Here is a 12,750-nt window from a genome sequence, read left to right on the forward strand (position 1 = left end):
ACCCAAAACTCCCAAATTTACTCAAACAAGGCATCTTAATATAAGACACATGCACTGTCCCCAATGGACAGATAAAACTCCGACCAACAAAATGGTCTGAAAACCAAACCAAAGCAGTCCGAAAACCACATTCTACAGTCCAGAGACTGCTCCAGATTCAGAAAGACAGGCCCCACTAGCCCCAGACCTTTTCAAAGAGTCAGCCAAATTTCCGATGGGTCTGGTAGAGTGTTTGGGTCCGCAAATCCACCAGGTTCAAGCAAGACAGTCCGTAGACTATACCAGCACTCAGCCCCACCGGCTAATGTCGTTCAGACAATACCAGGACACAGCCCTAGCGGCTAGTGTTGTTCAGACAATACCAGGACACAGACCCACCCTTGGCTAGTGTCATTCAGACAATACCAGGAAACAGCCCCACTGGATAGTGTCGTTCAGACAGGCTCATGACACAGCCCCACTGGCTAGAGTCGTTCAGACAGAATCAGGACACAGCCCCACTGGCTAGTGTTGTTCAGGAGTGGCACCACATTGTACCAAGAATCAAATCACTCACCTGGTGCACTCAGGTTGATTCAGATTATTCTAAACTGCCGACTTTTCGGACCGAACAGTCAGTCTCCACGGTTTTGCCTTCTCAGGACCCCAACCGGTGATCACTAGCCGAGGATCCGCCCGATCAGAAGGGTGGGGCAGCTGCGAGAACTAAGCTCGGTCTTATGTATGTGGCCCCGATCTGCCCGACCGACCAGACACCACCCTGGCTCCTGCGACCCGGTTATGGGTCAGGGGGCCACACTTTGTGGGGGTCACTGTTCGGTCGCCAACTGAAGGAAGTGGCCCTTAGGGGCCACCCGGGTTACTAAGAACCACCTGCTATGCTTTCCCCGGAATGAAGAGACAGTCAGACAGTAGAGAATATAAACAGGCTTTATTATCACTTCTCTGCAAAGAGAGCCCCAGTCAGACCTGCATCCTAAGATGGACGCTGAGGGTACTCCCTTCCCAACAGGTTACAGTAGGTAAAGTACCTTCCCAGCCATCTCCAGCCCTGCCCATCGTGGAAAAGTACTGGCTCGAGCTGGACCTGAAGAATGGGGGCACAGAAAGAGTCGCTACTACTTGCCAGACGGGTACACCTTATCGGCGACTCAAGGTTACCATGCTGGGCCTCAGTGCTGGGCCTTAGCGTCTCTAAACGTGGGAGCAGAGCTACACGCTCAGATTGGTATTTGAAGGGAGAACAACTTATTCCTTAGCAAGTCGAGAAACAACCTTGGGCAGAAAATAAAATAAAAGTGAAATACAGTGTTCTGCTGAGGCAGGCAATTCTGGATACATGGGCCTAATGCGGGTGCAGCCTAGGCAGTCTAATAAGGATTACGAAATACAAAATGGAGTCACACTTGCTAACTGAGGCCTGCACATTACGGGGATAACTCAGCAGGTTGCATATAAACGTGGCAGTGGCTACTAACTTAGCTATATAATGCTAATCTAATGTAGCACAGTGCAAGGATAACACAGATAAGGGATTTTTCAGACTAACAGAGCCCAAACAATGCATTAACAATGAGGCTTTCCTCTCTGCGCTTAAGGAGGTGCCACAGACACGAGCATAATGTGTGAAAACCTTCTTCCACTTCAGCCACGAGAGAGGAGGAACTCCTGGAGATGTCAAAAAGAAGGGAGGCCATTAAAGATAATGGGGTAACCCAGTAACCCTCAGAACCTGAGTAAGTATGCTAAAGAAAAACAGTGGTTCTGTCGGGGATATCAACTGATGTGTGATCGGTACTTAATCCTTTGAAAATAATATGCTTTTAGTCATATAATGATGCAACACACCAAGAGAAGAAACAATTTCTGTCAAAACATCTAAATTCCTTTACTTGTTATTTTATGTATATACAAATCAATAGGCGGCTGTCAAAAACAAAAAAGGGACACATACGGTGAATGAGCCAATGGCTATGTGGTACAGGTAGTGACTTTTTGTGATATTGTGATAGAGTGCTGTACAGCGGTGGCCTAAAAAACATATAAAACACACAACAAAAATAATTAACATGCGAGTCCACAGTTCATTGCATATGCCCCAATGGAAGATACGATCCTCTTGTTCAAGTCAGGGAATTGCATGGACTCATGAAGACAACAACGTCGTTGTTTTGCCCCTTAATGATTGTGCTGATTAAAGTGCATCAGAGCCGGGTCTTCATCAGGACATGGAGAGGGTGACAGCCAAACGACTTGAGGTCCTACCAATTTCGCATCCAACTTTGTCGCAATATTCAGGGAGGTGTCAGCCGACACCTCCTGTTCACTTCAAAAGATAGTGATCAGTTAGAGTAAAAAAAAACTTTCTTCACCAGCCAGTGGAATCAATGGAGGGGGTCGCCGCCAAGGCGATCGATTAAATTCAGTTAGAAACACAGACGTCCTCGTTCGTCCGATGCCACTTGCTTGTGAGACATTGCTTGCTTCTGGCATTCATACGACAAATCCTTCAGAACATTTGAGGACAAGGGACAATCAGTGCGGAAGATGAGTTGCTGGGAGTGCAACGCATTGTCCCAACACATACATGCTTTTGATGTGGGATTTCGCTATTTCACCACATTCTTCAAACATAGTCTGCTGCTTACAGTCGCTCAATTCTGGTAAACAGTAGAGCTTGGCAAGTCACAAAGTGAATAAGGAGAGCCAAGTCACAGAGAGGAGCCATGGGTCACACTTAGTTATAAGGCCCGAGACACAAGCTGATCCATCAACCGAAAACAGTGTGTAAAAGATGCAGCAAACGTTACTTAAAAACAAGGTATATGCTCTTTTATATCTACAAATAGGTTATTTCTTGAACACCTGTGCTTCGCTTTAGTTCATTACATATACTGCAGTGGCATTTGTTAATAGTAATACAAACATTTTACCAATGAAGCTTCCATCTCCAGAGCCCTGACAACATGCCCACTCTGGGTGTGTTGGGTTTATAGGTTTTACCACTAATCCGACGAGTTAGCTGAAAATACCGTTGTTAGTCCCAGTATGGTTCAGTGTTGCTTTTACAGGAAGTGTGATCAGGTGCAATGGAATTTTTATCTTTGTATCTCCTCTTCATCAAATAAAAATCAAGAATGTTTCTTTGCTGTTTATCCACATTGTGCTCGCCTCCCACTGTGTATCCTGGTGCATCATGCTGCTTTGCTTTATGTACGGAAGTGAACAATCTCTTGAAACAAACACTTTTATAACTCTGCAAATACTGTTATCTGTTTTTCTTCTTTACTGCTAGTTGGATCTTCTATAAAAAGCCCTTCACACTTTCAGTGCCCTTCTATGTTTTCTCCCTGTGTATTCGCTGATGACTTTGTAGATCTGATAATCGACTAAAGCTCTTCCCACATTCATTGCACTTGAATGGTTTTTCTCCCGTGTGAGTTCGCTGGTGATACCTTAATGCTGAAGATCCACAAAAACTACTGTCACATTCACTACAATGATAGGGTTTTTCCCCCGTGTGTGTTCGCTGATGACTTTTTAGGACTGATAACCGACTAAAGCTCTTCCCACATTCACTGCACTTGAAAGGCTTTTCCCCTGTGTGTGTTCGATTATGTCTTTGAAGGTTTGATAACTGACTAAAGCACTTTGCACATTCACTGCACTTGAATGGTTTTTCCCCTGTGTGTATACGCTGATGTTTTTGGAGGTCTGATAAGTGACTAAACCACTTTGCACATTCACTGCACTGGTATGGCTTTTCCCCTGTGTGTGTTCGCTGATGTCTTTGTAGGTGATCTAATTGACTACAGCTCTTTCCACATTCACTGCATTTAAATGGCTTTTCCCCTGTGTGTGTTCGCTGATGTCTATGTAGGTGATCTAATCGACTACAGCTCTTGCCACATTCACTGCACTTGAATTGCTTTTCCCCCGTGTGTGATCGCTGATGAATTTTTAGGTCTGATAACTGACTAAAGCACTTTGCACATTCACTGCACTTGAATGGTTTTTCCCCAGTGTGTGTTCGCTGATGTCTTTGTAGGTGATCTAATCGACTACAGCTCTTCCCACATTCACTGCACTTGAATTGCTTTTCCCCCGTGTGTGATCGCTGATGACTTTTTAGGTCTGATAACTGACTAAAGCACTTTGCACATTCACTGCACTTGAATGGCTTTCCCCCAGTGTGTGTTCGCTGATGTGTTTGGAGGCTTGATAACCTACTAAAGCTCTTTACACATTCAGTGCACTTGAATGGTTTTTCCCCCGTGTGTGTTTGCTGATGTCTTTGTAGCTCTCTTAATTGACTAAAGCTCTTGACACATTCACTGCACGTGAATGGTTTTTCCCCCGTGTGTGTTCGATGATGACTTTGTAGCTCTTTTAATCGACTAAAGCTCTTCACACATTCACTGCACTTGAATGGTTTTTGTCCTGTGTACGTTTGCTGATGAAGCTTGAGTAGTGATGACAAACTAAAGCTCTTGCTGCTTGTGTATGATTCTTCTTTCTTGGTTAGTGTCTGTGGGTCGGGTATATATTTGTCTACATCCCATGACTGTATTTCCTGATGGGCCTTCATGGCTGATAAAGCACTCGTGTTTTTCTCACACACTTTATATGAGTGAAGTATTTTGCACGTTTGATTTCTGTTTTTACAATAAAATGCAATAGCCACCAAATATTTGCTACGCTCCTAATACGTAGAAGATGTCTTTGTAGGCGATTGTGCCTTTAGATTAGATTATGGCTATGCACACTTGCGGGTAAAGATGTATCTTCCCTTTCGCCGGTGCAAATTGGGACAGTCTGTTGTATTGTAGATAGAAGAACTCCTCTTTCCTTTACCCGTCAGTTGTCTGGCTCCGCTCTGTTGTTCTTCTCTGGTTACTGTGGTTTGGCCAGAAAGAGTTTACAATTCACCTGGAGCACGGAATGATGGCTTTTCGTCATTTCAGAAAACAGAGCACTGCTGTAATCACAACATACCGATCCCATGATCAAAGCTGGTATTGGACACTTGTTTATACAGGAGGCGGTTTGTTATTGTTGTTGCCTTAATTTTCCTAAGGTCATTTCTTCGTCTTGTGGCGTGGAGGTGCACAGCTCAGACTCTTACATCCACTGAACTGCCCTTGATGCTTCATCCGGGATCTGTCAGTTTGTGTGCAGGTTCCTCTGTCGCCGACTGCGCTGATGTTTTCCTGAATACTGGAGCTCATTATTTCTGCTATTATTGAAGATTTACAGCATAAGCTTCGTTCTTGATGGTCATTTCATACATTCAAGGCTTGTTTTCTGTTGGATGTAAAGATATTTAAAATTACTAAATTGAAACATAATGGAATGAGAATTCACAATGTTTAACTGGTTGTAAAAGGCATTTCGGGGGAGATTTACCAAATCTCCACGCAATGCAGCGCGGCCCCCCCCCCTCCACGAGGCTGCGTTGCGTGACAGGGTGGGAGCAGGAGAGCACCATATTTTCAAAGATATGGCTCTCTCGTTCCCTTTCCCTTGTGCCGGCACTGACTACAGAGGCCCTGAGCCATGCACACACCTTAGCACCAGAGCGCTAGGGTGTGTGTGTGTGTGTGTGAGTCCGGCATAGGTTTTGAACAGGAAGGATACCCTTCCTGTACACAATACTATGCCAGACACGAGGGAAAGCTTTTCCCACTTTGTATGCGTGTTGCACAGTGCAGCACGCATAAAAAGTCAGAAAAGGAAGGAGAAATGAAAGCATTTCTCCTTCCTTGCGCCTAGTTTAAAAGGGCGCAGTTTTCTCACGCTAAACCCAATCTACTGTATTTGGTAAATTGGGTTTAGCGTGAGAAACCTTGGGTGGTTGCACGAGAACGCACTAGCGCCCCCCTTGACAGGCCCCCATGGTGTGAAGTAATGCGACGCAGTGCTATGCGCTGCTTCACATTACTTTAACATTACGTTATTTCCAGCGCTAAACAAGAGTAGCGCTGGAAAGTAAATTAGGAAAAAAAAAAGATTTTGCGCTGGTTTGTGCCACTTTTGTGATGCAAACACAGCGCAAAATCTTAGTAAATCTCCCCTTCTTCTTTACCGCCTTTGAAACTTAGCAAGGAATATTTCATCATACACAGATATTTAACTAAAAGTTCTGTTGATCGGGTGACATCTTATTAATGTCTGAAAAGGAGGTGATTTACCAGTGTTCACAAACTAACTCAGCAAAGTAAGGGCGCTCACGGAGCACCCAAGGTATAGCTTAAGATAGACGCATATGGTCAAGATTTCATTTAAACAACAATAGATTTTAGAAAAAGAGATGGATCAGGCTGGGCTGCAAAATTTCCATTAACTTTTTTACGAAGTATTCAACAAAAGTAACTCCATTCACACACTTCTTCTCGTTCCTTTCCTATTCACTTAAGATCATCTCAAATGCCAACTCCTGTCTTTACCTCACTGTTCATAAGTCACCTTTGACACTTTCAACAGCTCCCTTGGTCAGGACCTCAGTCAGCTGCGCCTTGTGCAGATCTTCCTTCCAGGCGGGACTTCTGTCAGCTGTGCCTTGTGCAGATCTTCCTTCCAGACAAGGGCTTCTTTCCTCAATGATCAGTTCAAAGGTCAGGAGAGGTAGAACTGGTCTAGGTCATCTTCTTTATTGCAGTTCTACTGGTCAAGACATAGAGCTCGAGCTCTGAGATGAAGGAGAGTCTGGATTTTCTGAGCTCCGTAGAGCATTGAGACGGTTCTACCGCATCCACCACACACTACAAGACTCCAAGAGTCAACGCTACAAGTGCTGCTCCAAGGTTTAATTCAACGACTGTATCTGAACATCCCCTGGCAAATACCAACTAGAGAATAAACATCCTGCCTGCACCAGCAGAGTGGAGGAAGCTTTTCAAGACCCTCGAGGTACATGGACTTTCTCTATCTGTCGTAACTGAAGATGTTAAACCTTGGTAACATCCATCCCCTTTGGACAAGTTCCTCCATTTTCTATCAGAATGTAACTCATCCTGTGCAGACACAAACCTTCAAGTCCGTATTGCATGAAGCTGGGTGGTTCTCACCCAAAAGAGGGCTGTTAGACGGCGACCTCAGAGGAGCCCGGAAAGGGGTCCTGACTACCCTGAGACCCACCCTCAAAGTTTCGTAGCCGGGCACTGGTGGGAGACTCCTCAGGAGGAGGAATCTCGTATCTAGGATCGTACTTCTGGCACCACACAACACAGAAACACCACACCGTGCGTTCTTAGGAATCAATCTTTATCAAACAGGTTAGCACTGCAAATATGTACAAGGAGAGCGCAGGCTCAATGAGTCTCGGACGGGATAGGGGTAGCGGGACAGTCTCTGGTAAAGGTTCAAGGCAAGGACGTACCCGGCGCACAGCTCACAATCCTCGAGCTGGGGGGTAGGCTTCTTGTCGTTGGGGTCCGGCGGGACCTGTGGAGTCTGTGGAAGCCGCGAGTCACTCAGCGGGCTCAGGTACAAGTTCGGAGGTCTTACGATCTTCAGGGAGCCGCGAGTCACTCAGCAGGGCTCAAGTACAAGTTCGGAGGTCTTACGATCTTCAGGGAGCCGCGAGTCACTCAGCAGGGCTCAGGTACAAGTTCGGAGGTCTTACGATCTTCAGGGAGCCGCGAGTCACTCAGCAAGGCTCAGGTACAAGTTCGGAGGTCTTACGATCTTCAGGGAGCCGCGAGTCACTCAGCAGGGCTCAGGTGGTTCTAAGTTCCAGGAGACGCGACCGCGTCAGCAGGCTCTCGTTGTTCCAGCGTCGAATCTGCCGGACAGTCTCAGAGCACCCCTTGTTATAGGTCGACCCCTCTTTGATGTCCGGAGTCTGTGCAGGCAGGGGTCTTGTCACCTGGGGGTCGCTTGTCGGGGTTTCCTGCCATTGTCTTTTGATCCTCTCAGGGTCGGGTCGGGAGGAGTCCCAGACACCCAGCAGGCGTGGAGCCAGCTCTCAGGGAGGCCGGAGGGCCGATCGAAACCCATCGTTTCGGGGGAGTTCAGAGGTGCGATAGAAACTGCTCCTCCCTCTCTCATCCCCTGGCAAGCGTGATGTCCTCCAGCCGGAGTGGCGCCGCTAGGCCCAGGTCGCGCTGGGGCCGGGCGGCCATCTTGGTGCATGAAGTGGGCACGCGGGCCCGGGGTGGCCGAAGGGAGAGAGGCCATGGACGAGGATGTCCGGTTCGGGTGCGTGTGTTCTGGTGGAAAGGATCGGCTAGGCCGTGTGCTTGGGGCTGCAGGTACCAGGTTAGGTGGTGCGGGGACAAGTAGAGCCATGCTACGAGGCCGGGTCCAACAAGGGCCCTCCACAAATTGCTGACATTTTCCTACACCCCCTGGACAGCCGTGGCAACACACAGACCAACTACACCCCCTCAGGGATCACCAGTCCACCTGCCAGCATCAAGACTCAGATCTTTCAACCTTCTCTGTTACCGTCTTTGGAACGGCCCGAGTCTGAGATTCGAGGAAGCTCCACACTCAGTGAGCTCAGAGTTGCCTTGTAAACCCATCTCATGAGAGTGGAAGAAAAGAACAACAAGTGACACGCACTGCACAGAAGTGTAAATAAATCTACCATTATCATTCCATGTACCATTGTCCTACTGCTGATGTTTCAGCATGGATGTTTTGCCGTCTATCACAGCAGCTTCTTTGCTTAAAATCTTACTCAACAGTTTGTTTTCCATCATACCTACTTACCTATGCACTGTTTCTGACCCTACGACATCTCTGGCAGACATACTGTGCTGTCTGTTGCTACATAAATAGGAAGGAAATTGCTACTGCAGGAAGAGTGCAGTGTCCTTGCAGTCAGATGCACTTGATTGGGATAAAAGGTACCATGTTTGTTTGAAAAGCTGCAACTATTAGAATAATAACATACAAAGAGCAGCGCATACAATGCAATAACACAGACCGGGTACTAGAAAAACGTGCCGAAAACAATTCAATAACACAGGCCAGGAAGTTGGGAGAATCTGAGGCAAACAATGCAATAACACAGTCCAGGCATTGGAAGAATGTAAATGTAAATGTATGTGTCTTGTAAAGCGCACTGCTGCCCTGAGGCGTCGTGGCGCTGTAGACCGCTGGGGAACCCGTCCTGGCTATCCCTGTGAGATGGTCCCTCCTGGGTATCTCCAAGGTGAAACCAGGCATCCCCGGCGAATGTGGGGGGCCGTTGTGGAGATGAGGCAAGCTAATGCCCAGAGTTGCCGAGTGTGTTCCTGGTTAGAGTAGATACCGAGGCGAGAATTATCGAGTCCGTTTTGACCTTGGTCCACGACCCTGCCGCGTCGGGAATTGAACCCTGGTCCCTGGCCGATTCTCTGCTTGCGGATCTGCCGCCTCTAACCAGTGAGCCACACCTCTCCACAAACAATGTAATAACACAGGCCAGGCACTAGGAGAATCTGATGCAAACAATGCAATAACACAGGTCAGGCACTAGGAACACGTAATGCAAACAATGCAATAACACAGGCCAGGCATTGGAAGAATCTGATGCAAACAATGTAATAACACAGGCCAGGCATTGGAAGAATCTGATGCAAACAATGTAATAACACAGGCCAGGCACTAGGAGAATCTGACGCAAACAATGTAATAACACAGGCCAGGCACTAGGAGAATCTGACGCAAACAATGCAATAACACAGGCCAGGCACCAATGGGATTGCACCCAGTGGAGTTACTAACAGAAAGTGTTCAGTGTCCACCAGCAGGAAAAGTTCCATTCTGTCTGTACGTTCTCTTGAGAGGTGAGCATGTAATAGCTGGCGGGATCCAGGGTACTGTGTGGACAAGAGGGTGGGAGGGCAAAGACTAGTTTCATACGGACTGAAGCATGGGCAAAATGAGCAATATTTCAAGTAAGTATTACCATATAGTAAATCATGCAGGGTCATTTTTTTTTTAATCACTGAAAGAATATCGACGGACAGAAAATCGACCTACAAAAATATTGGGACCAAAATTTCAAAGTCAAGAATATCGACATCCTATCTACATTAAGGTAAGTACAAAATATCGAAACAAAATTATCTATGTCAAAAATATAGTTGTTAACAATATTGTTTTTTTTAAGTTAAAAAAATAATATAAAATAACTCAATATTATATATAATTAAAAGAAACATACTTAAAAATATTTTTAAATATTTAAAAATAACTAGTATATCTAATGGAAAAATAAATCAAATATATACATGTAAAATATTATATATATATATATATATTTACTTAATATTATTAATTAATAATTATTTTCATGACTTCTAAATTGTTAAAAAAAATTATAAATTTTAAATACATATATACACATACAACTATAATTTAAAAAAACAAACACAAATATATATAACAAATTAAAAAACTTACAATAAGTTTAAATATTAAAAAAAATATTTATATACTACAATAAATAAAACACTACAAATAATATTAAATAGTGCATGAAATAAAATTACTATTCTAACTACAAACAATGCAACAGTAGAGTACATGTTGGATAGTGTAGGGGTAAAAATTACTATTCCTACTCCAGTGAGTGCAACAGTAGGAAAAATATTGGATAGCGTAAATGTAAAAATTACTATTCCCACTCCAGTGAGTACAACAATAGGGAATGTATTGGATAGCGTAGGGGTAAAAATTACTATTCTCACTCCCATAAGTGCAATAGTAGAGAAAGTGTTGGATAGCGTAGGGGTTAAAATTACTATTCCCACTCTAGTAAGTGCAACAGTAGGGAAAGTGTTGGATAGCATAGGGGTTAAAATGACTGTTCCCACTCCAATAAGTGCAACTGTAGGGAAAGTGTTGGATAGCGTAGGGGTTAAAATTACTATTCCCAATCCAGTGAGTGCAACAGTAGGGAAAGTGTTGGATAGCGCAACTGTAAAAATTACTATTCCCAATCCAGTGAGTGCAACAGTAGGGAAAGTGTTGGATAGCGTAGGAGTTAAAATTACTATTCCCACTCCAATGAGTGCAACAGTAGGGAAAGTGTTGGATAGCGCAATTGTAAAAATTACTATTCCCACTCCAGCGAGTGCAACAGTAGGGAAAGTGATGGATAGCGTAGGGGTTAAAATTACTATTCCCACTCCAATGAGTGCAACAGTAGGGAAAACTGTTGGATAGCGTAATTGTAAAAATTACTATTCCCACTCCAGTGAGTGCAACAGTAGGGAAAGTGATGGATAGCGTAGGGGTTAAAATGACTATTCCCACTCTAGAGAGTGCAACAGTAGGGAAAAGTGTTGGATAGCGTAGGGGTTAAAATTACTATTCCCACTCCAGTGAGTGCAACAGTAGGGAAAGTGTTGGATAGCGGAGAGGTAAAACTTACTATTCCCACTCCAGTGGGTGCAACAGTAGGGAAAGTGTTGGAAAGCAGAGGGGTAGAAATTACTATTCTCACTCCAGTGAGTGCAACAGTAGGGAAAGTGTTGGATAGCGTAGGGGTTAAAATTACTATTCCCACTCCAGTGAGTGCAACAGTAGGGAAAGTGTTGGATAGCATACGAGTTACAATTACTATTCCACCTCCAGTAAGTGCAACAGTAGGGAAAGTGGTGGATAGCATAGGTGTTAATTTTACACACTTACAATTTAAATATTTTAATAAAAATAATATTTGAAAAACGTCATTAATTTTTTTTATAAATACATATCAATAAAAATAAAGAAATATTTACGTAATTAACATTGTTACATCTCACCCTATTCCCCTATAAATACACTACACACTACACATAAAAAAGAACAACATTATTTTCATTATCAATTAATATATTCATTAAAAATAATTAACAATTAGGTGCCGATTCCGATCCGTTAAAAAAAAAGTTGCGTACGACTCGTATCCGTATATTTTTACGTACGAATCGTACAAGTGCCCTACAACCGGCGAAGTACGATTCGTACGTGAAAAATACATACGAATCGCTTCGGGAAAAGGTTACGAGAGGGAGCTGGACTGTTTTATGTACCAATCGTAAAACTGAAGTCCGAGCGCGCAAGTACGATCCGTACCGCACGTCCGAATACACAACCGCATGGAAAAGGACCCGAACGGAGCGAACGCAGTACCACTCATGTACCCGGGTAAACTTGTGCCCGGGATACGAGTCGTACAGCCCCCCTCCCCCCGCATATGTCAGCACCGTACCCCCGTATGTCAGCACTGTATCCCCCCTGTCCGCACCGTACCCCAGCCCCGTACATGTACACACAGTACCCCAGCCCCGTACCCCAGCCCCATACCTGTACGCACCGTACCCCAGCCCCGTAACCCAGCCCCGTAACCCATCCCCGTACCTGTACGCACCGTACCCCAGCACCATACCCCAGCCCCATACCTGTACGCACCATACCCCAGCCCCGTACCCCAGCCCCGTACATGTACGCACCGTACCCCAGGACTGTACTCCAGCCCCGTACATGTACGCACCGTACCCCAGGCCCGTACCCCAGCCCCGTACATGTACGCACCGTACCCCAGCCCTGTACCCCAGCCCCGTACCTGTACGCACCGTACCCCAGCCCCAGACCTTACAACAGCATTGCAGATAGAGCACGGTACACCAACATCGCGTATGTACGCACCTTACCTACGCGAAAAAGACTTGTACTGAAACAGGACACTGTAAAACAGCACAAGGAGAGTCAATTCGACTCGTACAACACCACAAAACACATCTACAGTAGAAAATACATCTCAATGACTGA

General features: G+C 45.2%; 1 protein-coding gene across 1 annotated transcript in view; it reads right to left on the reverse strand.

Annotated features, from left to right (window-relative positions):
- Positions 1-920: 920 nt before the first annotated feature.
- LOC146839172 (uncharacterized) overlaps positions 921-12,750 on the reverse strand; it is a 70,342-nt gene continuing 58,512 nt past the window's right edge. The window contains exon 2 of the mRNA XM_085603190.1: positions 921-5,304. Within this exon, the coding sequence (XP_085459316.1) occupies positions 3,338-4,588 (1,251 nt within the window). The 5' untranslated portion in view covers positions 4,589-5,304 and the 3' untranslated portion in view covers positions 921-3,337. The remainder of the gene's footprint in view (positions 5,305-12,750) is intronic.

This window comes from Triturus cristatus, chromosome 4_2 (assembly GCF_964204655.1).
Source record: "Triturus cristatus chromosome 4_2, aTriCri1.1, whole genome shotgun sequence".
Classification (NCBI taxonomy): Eukaryota; Metazoa; Chordata; class Amphibia; order Caudata; family Salamandridae; genus Triturus; species Triturus cristatus.